General features: G+C 26.6%; 3 protein-coding genes and 1 long non-coding RNA gene across 5 annotated transcripts; 3 read left to right on the plus strand and 1 right to left on the minus strand.

Moving 5' to 3' along the window:
• Positions 1-331: 331 nt before the first annotated feature.
• On the plus strand, positions 332-5950 carry LOC111035842 (inhibitor of growth protein 3-like). Its single transcript, XM_022317633.1, has 9 exons — positions 332-798; positions 859-930; positions 2359-2487; positions 2547-2681; positions 2795-2872; positions 4306-4523; positions 5241-5401; positions 5472-5601; positions 5711-5950. The coding sequence occupies exons 1-9, from the start codon at positions 765-767 to the stop codon at positions 5813-5815; spliced, it is 1062 nt and encodes a 353-aa protein (XP_022173325.1). The 5' UTR covers positions 332-764; the 3' UTR covers positions 5816-5950.
• A 2128-nt stretch (positions 5951-8078) lies between these two features.
• LOC111035841 lies at positions 8079-9618 on the minus strand. The gene is made up of 3 exons (XM_022317632.1): positions 9604-9618; positions 8458-8620; positions 8079-8287 (listed from the first exon to the last, which is right to left on the minus strand). Exons 1-3 carry the CDS (start codon positions 9616-9618, stop codon positions 8079-8081), a joined length of 387 nt encoding a protein of 128 aa, XP_022173324.1.
• A 1619-nt stretch (positions 9619-11237) lies between these two features.
• On the plus strand, positions 11238-18889 carry LOC111035848 (protein spaetzle-like). The gene is made up of 7 exons (XM_022317639.1): positions 11238-11463; positions 14084-14250; positions 14935-15132; positions 15205-15280; positions 15353-15415; positions 18466-18584; positions 18640-18889. Exons 1-7 carry the CDS (start codon positions 11392-11394, stop codon positions 18839-18841), a joined length of 897 nt encoding a protein of 298 aa, XP_022173331.1. The 5' UTR covers positions 11238-11391; the 3' UTR covers positions 18842-18889.
• A 197-nt stretch (positions 18890-19086) lies between these two features.
• On the plus strand, positions 19087-23707 carry LOC111035847. 2 transcript variants are annotated; one of them, XR_002604690.1, is made up of 4 exons: positions 19087-19800; positions 22115-22259; positions 22374-22488; positions 23422-23707. It is a non-coding gene; the product is annotated as an uncharacterized LOC111035847 (long non-coding RNA). The 2 variants fall into 2 exon arrangements; XR_002604689.1 differs by lacking the exon at positions 19087-19800 and having other exon boundaries at positions 20840-22259.
• Positions 23708-25374: the final 1667 nt, after the last annotated feature.

The raw sequence follows: 25374 nt of genomic DNA on the forward strand, positions 1-25374 counted from the left end.
TACGGCACAATAATTTTTTAAAATAGAAATTTTTAAAACACACTTTTTTTAAGAGTACACCTAGGCAGGAACTTGACACATTCGTGCAAACAATAGTCGGATTAATGAAACATAATGCATAGAGTCCCTAAGAGTCCTTATATTTAATAATACAAATTATTGCAACACTCGTAAAAACAACGAATAATAATTGTACATTATGTCATCATGTAAACAATTATATTGCATTGAAACGATGTACAATATATTGTATTAATTTTCAATTTTAATTATGTTGGCGGTCCAATGATAAGGGCAATTATTCGATAATAATTAAAAGTGGCTGCCTGCTGACTAACCAAAGTTCACGAATAACGATAATACAAGTAGGTAGGTGATTTACTTAATCGATACCTGAGTTCATTATTATATTATATGAAGCAGTAGACACTATAAATGCATAAATGACAATAATTTTCCGGCATGCGAAAACGGTTTTCGATTATATTCACTTACTGGCGCGTTCATATTATTATTACGAATTTGTGGGCATTATCTATCAGTATTTAGCATATTTTACAACAACCTATCACTTAAATAGTGTTATAGTAGTATCACTTCAGTACCAGTGGAATCACGTTTTTTGCTTCAGTCCGTTCACCGTTTTAATAATACAAAAAATAATCTCATTTTTTTTTCGTCAACTTCAAATTGAATAATACCTAATATCAGCTGCAACCGAGTAGCAACGCTTCGTAGTTATTTCTCGTGACCTTAATTTTATTATGACCATGTTCTATTTGGAAGATTTTATGGAAAGTAAGTTCTTGGCTTTAAATCGATAACGAGATTGTACAACGTAATAATTTTTTGTTCAAGAACTTGAACTTTTACCGCAAGAGATCAGAAATCGCACAGCAGAAATCGGGAAACTGGACTTGCAAGTAGAAAGTATGTAATAAATTACTATATCATTATTTATTCAACAATTTATTTGGCTTTCATTGACAAATTATTAAATTAAAGGAGATTTTAGTTTCAGCTTTCACTGTTAATAATAAAACTTATAAATTATACTTCACTGCAGTACTGGGTTGTATTTTTTTGTCACACTCACACCAAAAGTGTAATTTTCAATGCCTATATGTAGAATATTAACTTATTGTACTTTACTGCTGTAAAAGCTTTTCTATGCAATTTGTGAGTAAAAAAAGTACACATTCTACTTGTTGGATAGTAAAAAACTCAAACCAAATGAATATGAATGTTTATACATAGGTAGAACATAAATTTCTTAGTTAAATCATCATTATATTTTTGGTTTTTACTATTATCAATTGTTATTTGTCTTGTATCATCTAGCGGTGAACATGCTACCGCGATGCTATCAAAATAAAAAAAATTGAAGTTATATCTCATGAGAGGTGTGATGAAATAAAATATACATGTTTATCATTACATATTATTAAGTAATAGTTAATTGTTTTTGATAGTTTGAAAAATTCAAATTTGTATAGTTTGTTAAAATTACTTCAATAAAATAGTAGCAACTACCTTTATAATATATAAAAATAAGTGGATACCAATATAGGTACTATGGAAATAAATTTTTTTTTTCTAATTCATTCATAATGTACCTAGTATTTTACACATATAATAATGCTTACCAAACAGTATGCTGTTTTTATATACTGAGTTGAATGTAAAATATTGGTGTAACTGGTGTTATCAATAATTAGTGGCTACTGGGCAGTATGTTTTTATTAATTAATTTTAATATTAGTTGTATTATAGAGACATTAAACTACAGTGGTTCACTCTTATTAGGTACCTACGTACATATAAATCAGAGTACCTATTTTTCATCTAATATTAATAATATACAATATCTGGTTGATTATTAATTTAGTTCCTACATTTTGTTTTATTGTTTCTTTAATTTATTTATTAATTTAGGTACAGTGATTTGTTAGAATTAGAATTAAGGGTAATGTTGAATCATTGGTAATTTTGTACATTATGAATTTATTATTATTTATGTAATACAACAAGCAAAATACAGAGTATAATATTTTTTGTGCATACAATTTTCAGGTATCTAATATCTACAAATTTTTTTAGTCTTTACATTTAAATTGTAGTGAATTTGGTATAAGCCCACATACTTTGTCTTAAATGTATAATGACTACACCACATACCATTGAATGTATACAATAGTTTTTTATGCCATAGGTTATTGTTAACCTGGATTTAAAATCCAAATGATATATTATTAATATAAAAGTAAAGTTTTATTAAAAAAAAAACAACAAAATTTCAGTGAACATTAACTAGTAGACTTTGGCAACTTAATCATTATATTATGTACTTGATTTCAGATTCAATGAACTGTATAAAGAGTAATGTAGATACTTTATTTTCAAAAGCTGATACTATGACTCCAGATGATTTACAAAATAATTTTAAGACACTTATGAAAGAAGGTGACAAAGCTCTTAAACGATCTGGTAAACTTTTTTAAATGATGTATTTTGATTATTTTATTCTAAAAAATGTTTTTTTTTAGATTCAAAACTTCAAATAGCCAAGGACATGGAAAAACTCGTGTCAAAATATATAAATCGATTGGATCTTGAGTTACAAGGATTTAAAACTGAACTGGAAGCTGATAAAAGTGGAATCACTGATCTTATTGAAAAAAGTAATGGTTTAATTAATTAATATACATTTTACTGTAATTTGTAATAAATTAATTTTGAACAAATATGATTTATATTATTTACCTAAATAAACTAGTTTTTTTTTTATTCTTAGGAATTTTAGATTCAGATCAAAACAATACATCCATTCATAAAGAAAATGAGTATGAAGCAAACAGACATATTTTTGGAGGTAGGTAGTTTACGCATTTGAAGTCAAGCTATGTACCATTTATGTTTCTGCCAGTTCCTGTATTTAACGATTTAATCTTTTTATATTTTTTTTTTATCAATTATCGTGTACAAATTTGGAATTTTAAAAACAACATATTTATGACAATGTTTTATTTATTTATAAATTGAATACAATTTTATGTATATTATTATTTTGCTTTATTCATTACAAAATTTGTAATCTAATGCATTTGTGATATTTTGCTTAAGTTAGTTGTATAAATGTTTACCAATGTAGTTTTATATCTTATTTTTATTCAGTAGATAATCATTAACAATAAAAAAATATGAAGTAAACAAGTCACACTAAATAATTGTGTGATTTTATTGGAATCAACTATTGTAATGTGGATAAGTATTTTTATGCTATTATGAAAATTATGGTTATTATGTGTAGTGTTGTTGTTTAATTATTTTTTTCTAGTCTGTGTAATACTATTAAAAAAACTTAATTTAATTAACAGTATTACTTATTAAGTGTCTAATAGATATGAAAATGAACAAAATATAATCTTAAATTAAGGGAAATAATATTTTTTTAAATATAGTTAGGTTATGTACTTATATTATTATCAAAAAAGTTGCAGTACCTATTGAAATGTTTGTAATTTTTTGTTTAAAGGTAATATTCTTAAAATCAAATGATATATGATGAAAAAAACACAAGTATTTGATTTATTTTAAAAAAATCATATACATCTAAGTCTAACTGGTATTATGCTGCTCTATCTTATTTCAAAAGTTTTGCTTGATCTATTGATGCCATAATGATACTGAATACATATTATTAAAATCAATATAAAGCTTTCTAGTAAATATTTTTTTAAATTTCTCATTATATATCTTAAAATCACATAAAATATAAATTAACTCATTTTAAACATGTATAGATTACCAATTTTAAATTGGTTTTTTTTTTATAGATACTTCTATTACAATTTTTTCTCTAAATTTAAATATTACACTACACCTTCCAGGATATTTAATGTAAATATACTTGTACTTATACATTAATAAGTACACAATTAATTACTACAAATAATTTATTTTATTTAACTAGGTCCTTTAAATGTTTTTTTGTTTAATTTATTATAACACTTTTTCAGGCATTAATCATACCTAAATACCTAATTATATTTCTTTAAAAATCATCACTTTTTAAATATATTACTTAAATTCTTGTTTAGGTTGGTATTCATTTTTTGTGTGTTTTATATTCAAATTTAGTATTTTAGAAAATATAAAATAATTATTACTAAAATACAATAATTAGATATGTAAATAAACTGATATAAACTTATCTGGTATTCCTTCTGTGTTATTTTTAGAATATTTCTTTACTTAAAAGAGAACTGTATTAAATAAACATTATCTTTTATTCTGTTGTTGTAGAAACAGAAGAAGTCTTAAATAATGTTAGCAGTATCAATCAAACATCTATTGAAGTAGCTTCAGATGCATCTAGTAGTGAAGAATTAGTATCATATTTTCAACCTGATACAAATCCTGTTAATTCTCAAAAGGCTCCATTTCCGCTATCCTTCACTAAGGGGGCTGATTGCTCAGCAATTTCAGCAGTTGTATCTGAAGCTATTGTTTCTTCTCAAAAGGTATTATTAAAAATGTCTCTAGAGAAATTTTTACTATTTATTCTTAGCATAGTGAGAGGCGGTTTAAAATATTAAATAATTGTAATCTATTTTATTTTTCATTTATTAACAACTAGTCTAATTTAGTTGAGGATTTAACTATCAAATCTTGTTGATAGTTATTATTTTTACAACATTTTAAAATGTCTTATAATTCATAACTTTTTCATATTTTCCAAAGCATTAAAAACAGATATTTAGTTAAAAATATATTTTAGATCCTTAGAAAATATAAAATGCGTTATTAGTATTATTGAGGAACGGAACACAACCTGGAAATTTTCCTATTTTTTTTTTAATGTATCTTAAATGTTAATTAAATATAGTTTTTCCTGTGCGTATATCTATGTTACACTAAATTAAAATTTTGAACGAATAACCTATATAAAAAAAAAAAATTAGATATTGAGGTAACTACTGTGGTTGTCATAATTAAAGTGTATTGTAATTTTTAGTATTGGTTTTAAATATTAAGTCTTAAAATTGGAATTATAAAATATTCATATTATTTTAATTAAAATGTTAGACTGCAAACTCTTACACAAGGACTTTTTAATTCTTCTTAAAATTGTATTTTCTATCATTGCTATACTCACTATGGTAAGTGAATTAAAAACATTTTCCAAAGATAAGTTTGTCTGTCATACTTTTAAATTTAAATTATTGTATTTGTTTCAGCTGTCTTGTGGACGTAGGTCAGCTAGTTTAATTGCATCTTTTGATGCAACTAATTATGACCAAATTACAGACAAATCAAAGTTATCAAAATCATTTTCCAATAATAAAGACATTTCAGAATTTATTAAATCTAATAGTAACCAAACAAAAAAAAATAAAAAGTAAATTGAGTAATATCGACACCTATATCTTTGATGGTTATAATTATATTAACTTTTTGAAAAATTGTAGACTTCGAAGAGGAATTGCTTGTAAAGACATATCAACTGATGAAGATGAATCAATTGATCCTAGTGAACCTCTATACTGTTTATGTAATCAAATAGCTTATGGAACAATGGTGGCTTGTGATAATAAAAAAGTAGGCATAATTATAAAAAAAAATTCTACCAAAATTAAAATTAATATATTACCTTTGGTAATTTTTAACGATGTTTCTCATTTAAAATAATTTCTATTTCTTTTTCTAGTGTCCACATGAGTGGTTTCATTATGAATGTGTTGGTATAACAAAACCACCGCATGGAAAGTGGTATTGCCCTAAGTGCGTTATCAAACTGAAGAGAAAAAGATAAAAATTGTGTACAACCACTTTATTGGGTTGTTATGTTTTACAACAATGTTTATTGCTGTAAAAACATTAATACATTATGTTTGTTTATATTAATATTTTTGAATATAATTATTGTTCCCATTCTTTATTGTAGGAATATTTGACTACAAACAAAATATACATTTCTAAAATGAATTTTTGTAATTTATTATTTTTACAACATAATAATAAATTAACCATGCAATATTATTTTATTAAATATTAATTATTAAATAACTGTTGATACACTTGGAAGGATATAGTCATTGTAGGCCATGAGGTATTTATGATATTGCATGGTTAAGATCATTTAACTTTGCTGAAGCTGACCGAAAAACTCATACAAGTATGGAACAGAACATAGGATGGAATAAAAATTAAATTTATTCTTGACCAATTTAGATTTATATTTTGCAAACTCCTAAGCATACAAGGCTTGCAGTTAATGTCCCTGGGTGTTTAAATTACTAGTGCAGAAATTAATTTATACCGAATTTATTGTAAGTTAGGGGTGTTTTAGATTCTGAGCTAGATGCCTAGATGTTAATGTATTGATTTCACAATAATGTATGTTTTTTATGCATTATCACGTTTAAGGGTAATAAAAATTCCAATAAATGAATTTTCCTATATTTTAAAAGCGTAAAAAAATAAACAAAAGAAAAACTGAAATTATGACGCAAAATCAGTTTTTGACAAGATCAATTTTGATTTTTGGTGCAACTCTAAAAAAAAACAAAAGTAGATACATTACATATTTACCTAATGTTTATATTAGAATTTTTTATAAACCATACAATGTTCAAAATATTTTGTTTCTTTTTGAGCTACTTATAGGCATGAGACAATTTTTGATTTCTACTAGATTTTTTAAGCTATTATTGATTAAAAAAAATATTCACTTATGAAATGTTATCTATTTATATCAGAGGTTTTAAAATGTAATACAAGATTCTCTATAACTTTCCTACATCTAAACCAAAAAAAAAAGAATACCAGAAAGTTAAGTATATGTTTATGAGCGTTTGAAGTTCAATTTCTTTCGGCATTAGATATTACTCATCTGTTCCCAAACTTTTTTTGGCTCGCTGCTCCTTTTTTTAATAAGGGTTATATAGAATGCCTTTGCCTAAGTCATTGTACGACTCATCATAATAAATTGAAACTAGACAAATTTTTTATAGATATTATGAAAATATTTATTTCATTATACTTACGCATAAGTTATACATTTTTATTTAGTGACTCAATTTTAGTTAGTCAGCAAAGTAATTTCCCAACAGATTCACCATATCTAAAGCAGCTGGATAAGCTCTTCTGCAATTGTATAGGGTAGGGATGGCGAACTTTTTTGTATCAGTGTAAATGAAAATTTTGGTTGGATTTTATTTTCCTTACGTGTCAACTAGTTTGATAACCCCTTTTCAAACTTAAAAATTCCTACATCTACGGTTTGAATGATAAAAACAAGTCAAATATTACATTATCAAACAATTTAAATATATTAGATATCAAAAGCATAAGCAACACGTAAGTAAGTAAAAAAAATTTAATTCATAAAAAATGAAAAATATTGAAATGTTAAAATATACAATTGTTATACATGCATTTTTAATGAGAAATTATTTGCTGAATTTTATTGGCTAGTGAATCAATCTTTGGACTGTAATTGGTTGATGCGTGTGTGTATGATTTTTGTAATCTCAATATATTTTAGTCTACGTCCTACGACCAGTGATTTTTGATGACAAACTTTTCGCAGTTGCTTGTGTCACTAAAATAGTGTACTCGTGTCACGTTGTGATAGGCGTGTCATAGGTTCGTCATCTCTGGTATAGGGATTCTTAGTTCTAATATTTATCGATTCTATGAGCAACTTTATAAGATGCTATCAATGCATTGTTTGGTATTAATGCATTAAAGGCAAAAGGCATCTAATGGAGACAATGGAGTATACAGATATGACGAATACGCATTAAAACTGTACTGCCGGATTTATAATACCACAGTAGGTAAGTATTTCAAAAATTATTTTTAATTTTTCGGGATGGTTCCTTTGAGTATACTATTGATGGTTGCCTACTGTGAAAATCCAGATTAGGTTCCCGATGGACCTGTCCGCCCATATCTACATCACTGTTCATTTATTCTAAAATTCATACATGTATAATTTAAAAGTATATTGACATTTATACATATTATAGACAATCAAATTGTTAATAAGTATAGCTTATATCATAACTTAATTATTTTGTTTTATTTTCCATTTTGATTTGCTTATTAAGTGATCCTTTTGGTTCGAAGTACTCCTTATTAGAAGGCTGCGCTTCTATGTAGCAAACAGCCTGAATCAAAAAGTCATGAAACGAATACTTGTTATATCCACTACATTTATCTTGACACATCTCGTTTAAAGCTTGATATTCGTTCGGTTCTTTATTCACCTGAGGACACTCTAGAGATAAAGATAACATCTAATTGAATTATCTATGTATTGAAAATTATTAAAATCATTTATATGAAAAAAATGTACACCTAAAATTGAATCAAAAATTACATTATACATAATGAAATCAATGTCCAGCATAGTTAAATATGGCTATAATATGCATTTTATTAACTTACCGGGTAAACAATGTTCTGCACAAACAGATTCATTGTCAGGACTGGAGCCACGGTAAGGTGAACAATCTCTGGGACAATCAGATGATTTGTCTGCACTGAAGCCATAATATTTAATAAGTAATTTAGTTGTATGAGTGATAGGCCGTTGAATATTTTCAAAACTCTGTGTTTGAAATAATAAAAACAATAACATTACACTTATATCTGTAGATTAGGTAGATAATATATTAAAATATTGGAAAGACAATTGATAATATTTCATGTCTTAAAGAAACTTTAAAAACTTACAAAACTAACTGTTCATTTTTAATAATTTAGGTGTGTCCAAATATTATTAGTTAAGGGTATTAGTAATGCTAGTTTTAAGTATGTTAGTCTGGTTGGTACCGGCGTACTGTACTCGGTTTTTAATCTGATGCATAAATATAGAAAATATAAATTACTAGGTAATAAATCAGTTTTTTTCATGAAACAAGAGTTTTCTTTTGATACAAAGATATTCTTACTACATTTGCGTATTTATAATCAATGGTATTATAAATTCCATCTAATAACTGTTGTTATGTAGGTATAGGTATGTTGTAGGTACCTAAAGTAAATTCAGTTTAAAAATATTGATTTAATAATATAAACTTAAATTTTCAATCATAAATTGAAAAATGTAAGAACACATTATAAATAAAAAAGATATAAAGAGGATCTGAAGAAACATGAATTAAATTTACATATTAAAATAATATAATAGTAAAAATAGTACATGACTAACAAAATAAAGAATGAAGTTGTACAGATTTGCTGGTATTGTGGTTGACGTATAAATACATAACACGTAAAAGCAATAAAAAGTATATTAGCCACTTGTCCTCCAGGAATATATAAAAGAGAAAATTGGATACCATATATTATGTTATATACATATTATACATAATACAAACATATTTTAATGTATTTAAGGGGGGGACATGTGCCTCTTTTGTCCCTCCCCTCTTGGATCCGCGCCTGACGGGTAATGTTATTCATTATTATTAATTATATTAGTATAAAATACCTGTTGTTGTTTATTATAATATTATGTAGGTAGATATAAGTACCTCTTTTATAATTTATGAATTGTTAAGTGTCTTTAAAAAAATTGGATTCACTTACCTTTATAAACTGCATTATGTATCTAATATAGGGCAAAATTATTTGTTATGAAAAATAATTTATTTCCTTATTAATGCGCAATTTTCGATGAATTGTAAAATACCGTTAGTCAAAAACAATACATAAACACATGTTACTTTACAGATGCATTAAACATGTTTGTGTTAAATATATTATTACCTATATAGAATTATTTATTGGATAGGTTCGCCGATATACCTACAGTATCTATCTATATATCTGAATTGTAATTACGTGTTTATTCATGGACCTTTAATTACCCATTACATTGTTTATTGATACTTTGGTAGCCACGTCATCGTCATATCCAAAATTATATGTATAAGCCAGATATACCTGGTGTTTTCACCGCTACGTGGGAACTGAATTGTTTACAAAAAGCTTGGCCCATCATTTATTCGTTTATTGAAATTTGGAATATAACAACAATATACACTTATATGGTGGGAACATGCCCTCTCAACATTAATAATATCTATTGACTAATCAGATTTTATTTTATATATTTTTTTTTTTTGAGCCAATTGGTTGTCAGTCACCCTAGGCTCACAGTACCTGACCGCTTCGAGAGCTGACCCAAGGCTCAAGGAATCTTTTGATATAACTTTTGAAAAAGGTCCTTTATTTTTTAAGTCTATTTACTTCGGATAAACCACCATCAATTTTTAGCAGTAGGTCAGCTGTGAGAAACTACTCTCTAAACTTTTTTGAAATCTTTAAAAACACTTAGAAATTTTTACAAATTTGGTTTATTCGTTTTTGAGCATATTATATATAGTATTATTATTTAGAGTTTAGACTGAATAATTTTTACTTAGTATTTAGGTGTTTACTATATAGCGAATTACATGCATTGCTCCGCTTAAAATCTAAAATAAAAATTGTATTTTTATAATTGAAGCGAACGACTTGTTGGACAGCTAAAGGTTCTTTTGAAAAGACACACTTCCAGTATAAGGTCGGTGCAATAAGTTAATTCATATGGTTTTTAATTTTCAATTTTTTTTTTACTTAAGAAAACAATGTAAATGTGATCTAGACAAATTGAATATAATATTTTGTGTTCATGGTTTCTTGTAGAAATTAAAATAGTTAACGTAATTTAAATTTATAACTATCAATTTTACTAACAATCAAAAATAATTTTATTTTACTTACTTCACATATTGAAATAGCTTTGAAAAAATTTAGTACTTAGGAGGACAATATTCAAACGAATTTTCGACATTCGTGTACAAACCATGTCTTACGTATTTTTCTCCCATGTCCTTTACTAACCATAAACCCGTACAATAATGCTTTGCTCTATTTTTATTCAAATACATTTTAATTTATTTTCATAAACATAAGACATTTTAATACTATCTATATGTGTATCTATAGGTATTATACGTACTCTAATGATCATAATTGTTATACATGTTTTAAAAATATTAAATAATTGATTTGATAATTAACAGTGACATACTGACGTCAGATAAATACATACCGGTGTAATAAATTGTTTGTGTAAACTAACCACTGCCCAGTACCCACTACTTTTATAACGAACGCTTCCACCAATGTCCCACATCATAGTTTCCAGGTTCACTGCGCTAGCACCCCTCAGTACTCAAAAAGTGGTCGAGCAGACTAGTTGTGTGTTTGTGTGTAAACAACAAAACATAATATTATTATTCAACTATTTCGATATATCGATTAATAATTGTTTATACGTATAAGCTATAACTTTCCTTGCATATTTGTTTTGTTTTGATACATATATTTATGTATATATATCCTGTCAAAATGACCGAATTGCCATGGCTGATGTTTTTTTTACTGTCTCTCATTAGTACGGTAATGCAATTTTTTATATGAATCATATTTATTTACTAGTTTCATTGTTATAACGGTTACAGTGTCAGTTGGGGTTTGCATATTATTTTCATAATGTAAATATATTTGATTCACCTTTAATAGGATTAAAGTCTTAACTGTGATTTTTCATTTTTATGGGCCATTGTATTATACAGATATTATTTATTGTGATATTTGTACCTTTGCAACTTATTTAATTGTTTTTGTTGCATAAAATATGGGCAATGATGCGAGAGCATCTGTAATCTGCCATTGCATGCCATTGTTTTTTTTTCATATCATAAAAAAATATGTTAAACATTTTCATTGATTTTATAATAATACAAAATTATTAATGTATAATTACAAAACCTCATTCGAACAATATTTTTTATTTTTCTTGTGCAGTTTTATTTCAATAATATTGTAGATGGGTACTAATTATCATTTTGTAATTATATAGTTAATAATATCCGGACTTAAATAATTTTTGCAGTTTGTAACCACTTCCATGAATCTTTTCTAAATAAAAATTCATTTCAATAAAATATTAATTGAAAGAACTAATTTTGATTTTGCAAATATTAAATTGCTTATTATAGGACTTCGTAACCACATGTGGTATCTTTGTCTTACTTACGCATAAGTTCCCAAAATGTACATTCATGCAGTTACAATGTTGTATGTTCAGGTTAAATATTAGAGTAGTTTGAAATTCAATCATACTTAAAGCTTAGATCACTATCTTAGTTTTATCGTTGGATTTTTAAGGAATTTTAGTTTTTAAGTTAGTCATGAGCAGGGGTGGATTGGTTTAATTCTCCAAACAACTTTTTTTAAATAGTATTTTATGTCAAAAAAATGATAAAAAATAAACTAATTTTTTATCTAAATAATAAAGTTATTGATTTTAAAGCTTTTTCTATATCAATTATAAAAATTGTGGAACAACTCTTCTTAACCAAAATCCATTTTTTCAACTTTTTTTTTATCCAAAATTCGTGTTTTAGTACGCTGAATTCAAAAGTGTTTGAAAAAAATTACGGAAATTTGCTGTTCAAAACGTACAACAATTTAGTTGTAACTTAGTTGTCGATATTAGCGCGACTACTGCAGGATACGATTTCACATCAAAAAGCGTCCCGTAACATAGACTTATTTCGATCCTATTTTTCAAACATACCATTGGAAAATAGACTAGATTAATCTCATTCTCATTCAGCGTGAAGGGTCAGCCTCTGAAGCTCGAGTCTGTGCACGTTTATGCCATAGATGACTGTGATAGTATGATACTAAAATATCTTACACAAAATACGAGTATAAAGTAAACAATAATTTGGTGAGTACTTAGTAGGAAAAAACATTTTCATTTTTCTGGCTGTTTATAAAATAAAAAAATATACGTATTGTTGTTGATTTTGTTCATTATGGTAAATTAGACTATTAGAGGATTCATGCTTTCGATACAAAATATATGATGATGAAATTATTAAAATACTCAAGTCTAAAAGCTTATTGTTATTAAATAAGTTTCCTTTTTAAATATAAAAATCTTGACAGTAATAATTCAAATTATTCACTTTTATTGTATTATATTATATAGATACTGCAGGACTAAGCTGATAAAAAATAAAAATACGTTTTGATATCAATGTATAATACTAATACAATTTTATAAAGTGCATATTTTGTCAAATCTGTAAAAGAATTATGGTTAGGTGTGTTAAAATATAATAATATACATATGTTGGCTGAAATTCAATACAAATTTCGTAAATTAGTTCAGTATACTTTTATATTTTCCCGGGCCAAAAGTCACCCCTGATTATGAGTATGTAAAGATATTAATACTTAAAAATGCTGAAAATTCACTTAATAATTAAAATATTTTAAAATCCAACAAGAAAGTTAGATAGTGCTCAAAGTTTTTAGTTTAAAAATTAGTCAAATCACTCTAATATTTAAGCAAACGATACCAAACTAAAACTCAGGTTTGGAACTAAATTACCCAGTAGTTTTAAAAAGCTTTGGGAAAAACAAAAAAGAAATTAAGGAAAACCTGGACATTTCAAGCAAAACAAGTTTTCGACAAAATCAATTATATTCCTTCAAAATATAAGGTTAATCATCAATGTTCTATTATTAGTATAATATAAAAAAAAATTTGTGCTTAAATTCATTTTAAGTTTTTAGATATGAATGTTTATAGTTAGAATCTTTCAAAATTCGTCTAAATTCGGAACATTTGAATAATATATTGAATTAGAAAATCATACGAATGATGTGGGTTACCCTGGCACCCCAATGAGCAAATTTTTTTTTTCGACCATTAATTTGACTACAATTACTAATTAGTACCAACTCGTAACAACAATTTCAGAAATTGTACCTAAATATAATCTTGTTATTAAGAAATAACTATTTTCGGTTGTTGGTACTAACACAAGACGAGACTCATCTTACATCTTAATATACCTACTTTAAATTAGTATATAAATATATATTTTAATTTTAAATTAAAATTGTTTCCACCGATCATTTAATTGTCCATACTGAGCGTCTTAGCGAGTGTAAGGTACTAAGTGTAATGTGTTATTTTTAGTTACATTTAATTATATAGTTTCAGTGGCCTAATTCGATAGCACAACACCTTTTTATACTGCACAATCATACTGAATGGAAAGGATATGTATTGTCTTCTACTAAGAATGAGTCCAAAGGAACAAATTTGGTTAATCAAGATAATATAACTACATTCACGACTCCAAGTTATAAAAAAGATCAAAAGTAAGTTAACTGATAATTTCTATTTAGGTTTCGTTGCTTTATGATATATGTATAAAATTATCTAAAATACTGTTATACTGAATCATTCCAGTGTGTCACACATGTACCTACGTAAGTACCTAACTATGCTTAATATTTGTGTTAATAATAGTAGGTACCTACCACGTCATATGCCTACTGCAGTGACGGCACCAGAATTTAAGCACCAGGTGGGCCAATCTAGGGTTATTATTTTTACTTGATATAGATGTATCAAAACGTTATACATCCAATATTACACCCAATATTATTGAGAACACCAATAATTATTGAGATTTAACTACCTATAATAAAATATATAGGTAGGTTATGACAATATTTTGAATCGACAGTAAACATTATAGTTTGTAATATCAGTTTAAATATACTTTTCTATGGATTATGACAAGCTCACACAGTGTGCATTCATTTTTAATCAAACAATATAAGTAAAAAGTAAATGTTTTCCTTGTTGTTATATTATTTGTAGAGTTGTAGGTATTTTCTAATATTGGGTTCATAAAAAAATACAAATATGGAACAAGTGCGGAACAATATTTTAGATTTTTATTTCTAGTGAAGACACAGTAAACCTAGTACTTGTATAAAAATGGGCCAAATTTAATTTCAAATCCATTGATCTTTAAAATTATTATATATATTTAGAAATGATCCTGGAACCAGTATTGGAAATACAAAAGTTATAGTTTTACCAGCAGCCAACTTGACAAACTCTTCATCATTTGTTTTTCCAAGTTCAACTGATGAGAAAATTACAATCAGCAAATTTATACCTGAAATAAAAGCAATTGAGAAATGCTCATTGAATGACACTTTTTGCATCAAAGTTGATAATTATCCAAGGTACTTAAACACCAGATAAGATTACCAACCTAAAAATTAATCTACCTCAAATTATTTATTTTTCATTATTAGAGAAGATTTATCAAATCTTTTTAGAAAGAGCAAGTTTATGGCAAATCCTTATTATGATATAGATGCTATAAATGAGGTATAAACAATATTTCAAATTATGATATTTTATATCTAATTATTAAATTTTATAAATGCATTTATATTTTAGATAAATGATTTTGAAACAAGAATGTCAGATGATCTACAACTTGAACCGTTCTGTCAGGCAAGAGTAAGTACCTCTCTATCTATAGACAATAGACATTAATATTACCCACAGAGTATTTTTTATTTTTTTATCATATTATAAATACCGGCTATCGCTGATGTTTACAATTAAAAATGTATGAGTGTTAAAACTTAAATATACTTTCCATACATCGGAGTATATTGTTTTCCAGGCAAACCTATAATTAAAATAATCTGAACTAAAGTACCTATTCTTGTCACGCTTTTTAACTGTAAATAAAATGAAATTCCTTTTCTTAGCTATTATACTTTATGAAAAAAAGACCAAAATCCAAGGTACCTACCAAGTCACTTTGAACCTTCACGTGAATCCACGGTTTCAATTAGGTAGTATTTATATAAATTTCCTTACCTGCATATTATTGCATTATTAGGTTCTGAGTTTCATCTCCAAGACACAGGGACCTAGAGTCTACCTAGGTCAAAGTTTTTCAAGGAGTGGGTCACGAGTACTCACGACCCACTGGAAGGTCGTCAATCAATTTTTGGTGGGTCTCAAACATTTTTTTTTAATAGGTAATATAGATTCCAAGAAATTTATGTTTAAGTTATTTATTTAACGTACCTCGTTATTAAAAGTACATTTTAATTATATTAACTATATTATTAACGAAATTTTGGTCACAGTACTAAAAAGTTTGAGAACCACTGGCCTAAGTTATGTTTTCGCATGCCTTGCAATAGAGATTTGTTAATTTAAACAATGAAATCCGAGACACCCATATAATAGCGGTTATCAATTATCAAAAACACTGCATAATACAGATTGTTCTCATCGGAAACTGTGCAATTATCGGGCGGCTTTCATTTGGGCGAATGACCCAAAATAACATATCGTTTGGGCGAATTTATACATATCATTCGGGCGAAATTTACACGGACCTTTAATTTATCTAATAAATCGTTTGGGCGAACTATAAATATATATTTATAAAAATGTATTTAGACTAATACGTTTTCCTTCCCATTTTTAGAGACTTAGGACTCTCAGTTAATTCTAACTGGTATGGTTAAAAATGTATTGTCATATCGTCATATGTTTTATTATATAATATTTATTACCTTAACTGATTTTTTTTTATTAGCATGGTATCTCATATGCCCATTTGTTTGATAAAGTGTCAAAATTATCATAATAATGTATTAAAAATCTTAACTAATTTGTTTTATTAGTATGGTATCTCATGCCCATTTTTTTAATATAATCGATTATTGTAAATTTTCCGGTTTGATATTCTTCCCATGATTTTAATGTATAGTCTTGTTTTTCTATTTTATTTTTACGTAATATATTGATGTTTTGTTTGTTGATAGGATTAATTTTTAGTAAGGTTTCCGTTTGAATTTCTTTTAAAATATTAATTACTTGATAAATATTAGGTTGTGGATGATAAAATTGCGAGTTATAATTACTGTGAAATGATTCAGCCCCGTTAGTAGTACGAGGTTCGTCAGTTAGTTCTTTTGCCCACAGTGCAGGTGAGAATTTGGCATCTTCTATAGTACAATTATTTAGAACATAGACTGAAAAATCAGAAATATCGGTCGGACAAATAGACATCAACTCTGTAAATCCATGTTAAATTTGATCTGATGGTCATAGCGGTAAACCAAAGAAACATTTCAGCCAATCACCAATTTCTGAGTTATTGTTCAAGTAATGATTATGTAAAACAGTATTTTGCTGAATTTTCTTAAACCAATTTTGTGCAAGATGGAAGATATAGCAAATAATTTGGCATGTTGGAAAGCATTTAAGTATTGATTTATGAGCAGCAATTTCAAAATCTGAATAAAATTGACTAATATTTAATTTAGTATTTACTAATGTTCTAAGTAAATGAATAATTTCATACCACATTAATTCATATTGTTGAGTAGTTTTAGATGATAAAAAACAAAATGTGATGGGTACATACAACTTTTGCTTGTACACCTGAAGTGTTTATAATTGAACGAAATGTTTTGGGGAGTAAGAAAAAGTCCCATCACCAAATACATATTCAGAATCGCATAACAATTTAAGATTAGTTGAGCATGTTATTATTATCATATTTTTCAAAACATGAAAACCCACATGTTATCGTTCACTATCTGTATTTGTAAATTGGTCTCAACAATCAGCCGAAACGATATAATAATATTTAGCTGTAGTAATGTATACGTAGGTATGTTACTTCCCTATTATTCAATAATTTATAAATTCGCCTAAACGATGGGTTAATTTCTCGCCCAAATAATATGTGCTTTGCTCAGGTAAATTTTGGCTTATTCGCCCAAATGAATGACGCCCCAATTATCACTTGTTTTTGTCCTTTTTTTATTTCTGATTTATTTGACTGTTATAATATAGCCTAACCTAACCTAATCATTTTCACTATTTCGAAAAGAGATGAACCATCACATAAATGTTCTTTGTATGCAAAGGGTTTCCTTAAGTCTAGATTTTATTATTTTAAATATATTTGTATGAATTGTATTCATTTTGTACTATTTATTTATTTATTGAAAAACGGGACGTGCCCAATTACATAGAATATTACGCATAATAGCTAGGAAAAAGTTACATAAATTACAAAACTAGAAATATAAAATATTAAGATAAAGAGCGAACAGGCATAATAACATAATAACTAAGAAAAATGTTACATAAAAATACAAGTGTAAAATTTTTAAATTTAGAGCGAACAGACAATAATTAGTGCCAAGAACTCAAGAATAGTGGGTCCTCATTGGTTAGTTTCGTCATAGGATGATTTTTGAGATAGTTACAGCGGCTAAAAGGAATTTAGAAAAGGAAGGAGTATCTGGAGTAAAAACTTGGAACTCTGAAATTAAGTTTACTTAGGAGGACAGGGGAATCGACATCATCATTTATAAGTTTAGTAAGGAACGAAAGATTAGCCTGTTCCCTCCTGTCACATAGGGTAGACAAATGGAGGCACTGTAACTAGTACTATTATAATAATAATATAAAATTACCTACTGTAAAACTCAAAATTACATTTTTATTTAACTAAAAATATTTTCTAGGTATCAGTAATATATCCAGAAGTAGGTCTTACATCATACAACCAATGGCGTTATATTGTGCAAGATTCATCAACTGACAATAGCAGTATTAAACAAGGAATTGTAGTGGAAAAATGCGTGTAAGTATCAAATGAGAAATTTTCTAGATTTTAAATTAATTGAATACATTTGCAGCGATGTTAGAGTTCCGTGCATGTTTGATGGTACTTTACCAACAGGATACGTTTCAACATGTATACAAAAATACCTCTACAAAAGATTGATAACCATAAGTGGTTCAAATGAATTCTACTATGATACTTTTAAAATGCCATCTTGTTGTCAGTGCAAGTATAGAATAGATGAAGATCGGTTAACTAGAAAAGGCGGAGATTAAATAAATCGAATATGTTTTCACAAACAATCTGGAATCTCCAAAAAAAAATGTGTTGTATGAGAGTAATTAAGAAAATAAGACAGTATAATGATGGCCATTACTATAATTTTCAAACAAAAATAAAATTATACTTTTTCATTAGTCTGTTTAAATCAATAATTCTGTAAAAATGGGTACGATTCATTAAATATTTCATTTATAAGACTAAAATATAAAATATTCAATTGAGGATAATTAACTGAAATAAAATTATTTTTTAGTTGAATTTTTTGAAGACATTAATGTTTATTTACCTAATTAATTAATGAATGTATTACTTTATAAAACTATCAAGTATAACTGAATTGTCAAACTGTATAAGGGATTATAAACTTGATTCATCATATCACATTATCACTTACTATAAAAATAACTTATTTCTTATATGAATTATAATAATAGAATATATTGTAAATTATATATTACCTAATTATTTCATCATCTAAATCACATTAAGATTTAAGAAAATTTAATTTAACCTTAGTAAATAAATATAAGTAACACTAAAGTTATTATTTTAATAGGCAAATATGGTGAAATGAATACATATATGATATAATATGTAGGTAGAAACCTACATACTTAGGTACCTATTTCATCAATTATATAATGTAGGTATTTAAGAAAACTAAAATTGGAATAACATTTATATGAGTCCATTTCACACAATAAAAACGTACTTAGTTAAAACTAGGCACCTACTGTAAGTAGGTACAATGGGTACATATTACATCAGTGTTTAATATTTTTAAGTTGGCTTCGAAGCTTGACAATAGGTACTCTACCTTTTTATAAAATTTACATTTTCATGTTTTGTATTATTATTTCTTTCTGATCTTAAACAATTCACAATTTAGGTAGGTAGGCAGGTGCCTAAATATAAAGGCTGACAACTGATTCTTACTGCAATCTTCATAAAGGTAAGAAATGTTAATTTATAAATATTATTTCTATTTCTGACAACATACTCTTTCATAAACTTTTGTTCTCACTTCCCACACCTTTGACATTTTTTGAAAAATACAACACAATATTATTATCTTAAGCCTTAGTAATAAAAGCGATGAGTCAAATAACAAATAAACTTACTATCATAATATATTAGTAAATCATAAGTCAAAAGATCATAACCGTTTAATTAATTTTATTATTTACCTTTTATAATTTATTTTAAACCGTTTCCATTCTTTAAATGTATGTATACTAACGTTTTTAACTCATTACAAAAATGCATCTTAAGACAAATCGAAATGTATATAGGTAGGTACCTACCTATATCTAACTATTGGGCAAACATTTAAATTAACTATCTGCAGTATTACCTAAATAAATGTAATTTGAAAAAAAAATCAATTATAATGTCCAAATTCTTATAGTGCATCGATAATATTGCATGAAATTGTGGTTATATATTTTAAAGATTTTCGAGTTTTAATAAGTATCAAGTACCTACTTTTGAAGAACCTTCAACCTTGTATTGAATTTAAAAGCCTATAGAAAATTCAGTCACAATATTAAGGTTGTACAATTATTTTTAAATTATATTTAGAATTACAGGTTGTAGATTTGTATTTGAAATATGTTTGGAAACCAGGAATTTAGTAAGTACACTCACTGAGTGAGTTTTCCTAACTTGTTTTCTTTATAAACATTTTGTTTTTTTTTTAATTCATCAGAAACTCGAATATTTGCAAATTATATTTTACTTGAAAATGTAAAGAAATATTAATATTCTTTAGTCCAAATTTACAAGTATTTATACAAATGTCTATTTTATGTAAAAAACTTATGAAGAATCTTGTATACAAATTAAGTCTTATGCCACATGTTATATAATTATATTAATGTATCGACTATCGTTATATATATAAATATATAATATAATATATTGTAGTGGTGTGGAACACCATTACAGTTTTCATATTTTCATAATTATAATATTATGTATAGTATTATATATTATTATACATATTATATTATAGACGCACGTGTCATCTTTCATTCGTTTCTTTATTTAGTATTTTGTTATTTAATTTAAATTAAAATAACCTTGGGAAATAAATGAGCAGATTTTTTTTTTATTGTTACTATAACAATATAATACATTTTATCCTCCATAATAATCCTTTCCCAAAGTACCTAAGAGTAATAAGTAATTTTTTTGAAGAGATTAGAGATTTTTCACAGTATTATTTTCCTTATAAAAATCAGGCAAGTGATAGGTACCTAATAAATCTGTTGAGCAATTAAAAAAATTTATAAAAAAGAGATAAGTTGTGAGGTAAGTATAAGGGAGGATCCCTCCTCTAACAATCCCCTTTCCATACCATATTAAATTGTTTTATTTCACTTTACATAGTAAAATAGTTTATATTGAACATTTTAAACACATTATTTAACAACAAATTTTTTAATCTATATCACTATCACTCACTCATTGCTATTTGTACTTTAAAGTTTACTGTAATACTATAAATAGTATTTATAATCAATGCCTTAATAGGTTATATATATCATGAAGATATAATTAATTTTTTTCAAATAAGAGCGTTATATGGATTATCAGGATACGACTATAAGAGAGTAAACTAATATGGCTACTGATGCAATTATGACATTATAAATGTCTTATATTAATTTATTAAGGCTGTAAAAGCTGGTTGTTTTTAACTGAAAGAACAAATATACTTCCGGAGGTCTAATTTTAATTTTGAAAAAAAAATATTTGAATTTTTTCACTTCTTGTCTGTGTTTTGAAAGAAAATTAATTTGATACTATCCTGTCTTTACTAATTAAACAATACAATAAATCGCAATGTCTTGTAGCTCAAAATGGTCTTCCACATGCTCTAGATCTTATATTTAAACTGTTCTTGTTAGGAACTTCCTAAAGCTCATTCCTACTTTTCCTACCTACTGTTAGATATTCCCTTGAAATTGTTGACAGAGAACTTGTCTGAATGAGAATACTTATTCAAAAAAATTATTATAATTAATAGATGTCAAGTGTCATGACTCATGATCCATGCTTTTTTCCAAAAATAAAGATTTATAGTAGAATAACTATTATCCTAACTTCAATAATGTATAGTATGACTCGTAGGTGTGCTTGATATTCCATATATAGTTAATTAGTGTGCACTAGTTGAATAACTCGGCTTCGCCCACGTGCGGTTTCAACCTGATCTACCCGAGTAACCAATTTTTCTACCATTTATATATTTTTTTCTACAGTTGGAATTTGCAATCCTATGGAGCAAGACAAAAAAGATTTCCATTCCTCAAAATAATACTGATATATATGGTTGCTTAAATTATTGTGCTTAGAAATTTGATGAGAGTGTGCAAAATATGACATAAACGACCTAATTTTTAATCAGTAATTTAATTTGATCATTATAACATTAATTTTAAAAACTAAATTTATTTATTTTTCATGTTCCATAATGTACATAATTCAAACATTGAATTAACCATATATTTTATTTACTAGATTATAGATTGATTCTACTGGACGACACAAAGAAGTAAAGAAGTATAGCATATGAATAAAGTAACTTTCAAAAATAGAGCAATTGAAACATAAAACTATCCCAATATAATGATTGGTATGTAATTTTATTTTAGTTTCTATATTTACTACAGCTTTTTATTATTAAACAGGTTAGGAAAGCTTACTCTGCGAGCATGCCAAATTCCCAGTCCTTAATAATAACGTATTTAATCTAACACAATACATTTGTTCGAACACGGACGCGTTTTCACGCCACCGTATAGTTTCGGCGTAGTCCCCAAAGCTGCGCCTCGAATGCCGAAGCTCACGAGGTGGCTTACCCCCTCCTCGGCCATCCAGCGCCGCGACGTTCTCCGGAGCTTGCAGACCAGGTCTATTGGTTACTATTTAAGTGGATTTATGTAGACAACCTCATATTATGTTGACAGTTGTCATTATTAATTAATATTGTCAGTATTGTAATTGTAGCGCGTATATTGCCCGGGCGTTTTACGATAAATTATATTTAGTATTGTCTTACTGTAAAATATACTTATTGCGCATTGCGCCCATTGAAAATGCATATTGCATAATTCTGTATTAGGCCTTATATAATATAGCTGGGTAACCTCTTCCTGTCCACACCATCCCGCTAGTCGTTGCCGCAAACCGCGATTTTTTAAAAGTTGGTGCGGCGCGGCGCAGACAACATTATAATTCCATATACAATTTATGTGCAGTAACTACCGACAATAAATAAATAAAAATCAACAATACATTACAATATTATAACTATGTAGTGGTAACTAAAAGACGGACTGACACTACAAGGATATAAGGTGCTCTAAATATTGGGTATTTGGGTTTAAGGCCTAGAACTTGTATTTAAACTAATCATTTTTAAATTAAATTACAAACTTAAAATTAAATTGAACTTTTTGTCTTGAACATTATATTCTTGAACTCAACAAAAACCAGAAAGACAATTATTAGAAATTAAATAACTGTTAAATATTAATAATTATCTAAAATAAATTTTTTTTCACAGTTGTGACTTGAAGTCCTATGAAAAAATCACAAATGTCGTCTATTTATCAAAAAAACGTACTGGTTGTATGCTGCCTGGAAGATTATCTCCTACAAATTTGAATTGTTGTAAATTGCAAAATAGTTCTCATGATTAATGCAAATTGTTCTTTCCAATGCAAATAGACCCAGTATATTTCACGGTAGTCTAAAATTTGAATTAGGTATTATAATAATTATTATTTTCTCACACAAATGTTGTTAGCTAACCAATCAACAAATTGTTTTTTATTTAGAAAAATAAATGTAACGCAACTATATTATATAAACTATGTAAATTAATTGTTATGTATAAAAATGCTGTCCTGAAGTAAAATATTCAAATATCTGTATGAATTTATTACAATTACCAAATATCCGGATCAATGTAATATTCTAAGTATTCTGAAAATACACAATTCTAGTCGTTGTTTTTTGTAAGTCCATACATTTTGCTAATCATAATTATCCCAAGTCCAAAATAGTATTTCAAGAGTAGGGTTGGTATAAATGTGCTCGCTCTGTACCTTTTATGTTTGACAAATGAATAAATAAAGTTTATTTTATTTTTACATTTAACATGCAAATTATTCACTGAAAATGATTTTAATTTTAGCCATGATGATAATGCAAACGGAATATTTGAAATACAAAATATCAGCTTTATCAGCCCAAAAAAAGGAAATATTTTCCATTTGTTTAACATAGTACAAAATTCATGTTTAATGTTTAAATCATTTTTATAAAGCACAAAATTACTATTTTCTAAAACAGATGAATTGATGATTGTAAAAGTAAATTGGGTTTAAATGTGTGTGGAATCAACATTTGGATGAAAATAGAGTACGATAAAGTAAGCTTAATCAAATATATTTAAATTGTAAAGTTATAACTTGAGCTTTTATTGTTAGTCTTGCTACGTTTTTATCCTTATCTTTTAAATATTATAATTATTATATTTAATTGTATAACTGTTAACTGTATATAATTAACTATAGTTAATTTACTTGATTTTATGTACACCATCTGTATTAATTGTAATTGTCAAACTATAATAGTTGTACGCTGAAAGAAAAAAACTAAAGCTTTAACTTTTCAAAGTATGTTTACTAAAGTTCTTGAATGTTCTGTTCTTACTTTAATTGAAAATCTAAATTCACTCTTCTGATAAATACTTATATGTGCGATAGTACCATAACAACAACATTTTTGACAACTAGTGTTTACTTAAATACAATAATTACTAGTTAATACTTACATTCTTTTTTAAAATTGTAACTCAAGCGTTAAAGTAATTTATCTTACTATTAAGCATTAGTAAAATAGGAGCATAAATTCATTTATGCCAAAAAATTTGATTTGAAAAGTCATTATGTGTACAAAATATACTAACATACTTTAAAAGTTTCAAGTGGGTACCCACCAATAATATTTTTAAATTACAATAAATAACTTAAATTATTATTCTTAGTTATCCATCCAAATCATCAAATTACTGCAATAAAAAACTTTGTTTACACATTTTATTAGACTTTATGGTAACAGAATGACTAATTGTGTGCAATTTGGTCCAATTATATTATAATAATTTGTACGCTTTCAATTTGATAAATGTAAACTTAAAAAACTTATAAAACAAAATTATACCTATATATTTTTAATATTCTTCAACTGATATTGTAACAATATGTCAAGAGCCTTGTATTATTCTCTATTGTTCAAGCTTTTTGACAAAACAAATAAGATTTTATTGACATTTCTAAAAAAAATCTAAAAAACTTGAAAATTGAAAATGTCCACAAACGGCTCAAAACAAGTCAAAATATGTTGAAAATTGTATAGTGTATGGAACATGATAATACAAACACTCAGTTATAATTTCATGAATCTTCAATAATCCCTTTTTGAATTACAACAAAATAAGAAAATCGCTACA

The sequence above is a fragment of the Myzus persicae genome, unplaced genomic scaffold (assembly GCF_001856785.1).
Source record: "Myzus persicae strain clone G006 unplaced genomic scaffold, MPER_G0061.0, whole genome shotgun sequence".
Lineage (NCBI taxonomy): Eukaryota > Metazoa > Arthropoda > Insecta > Hemiptera > Aphididae > Myzus > Myzus persicae.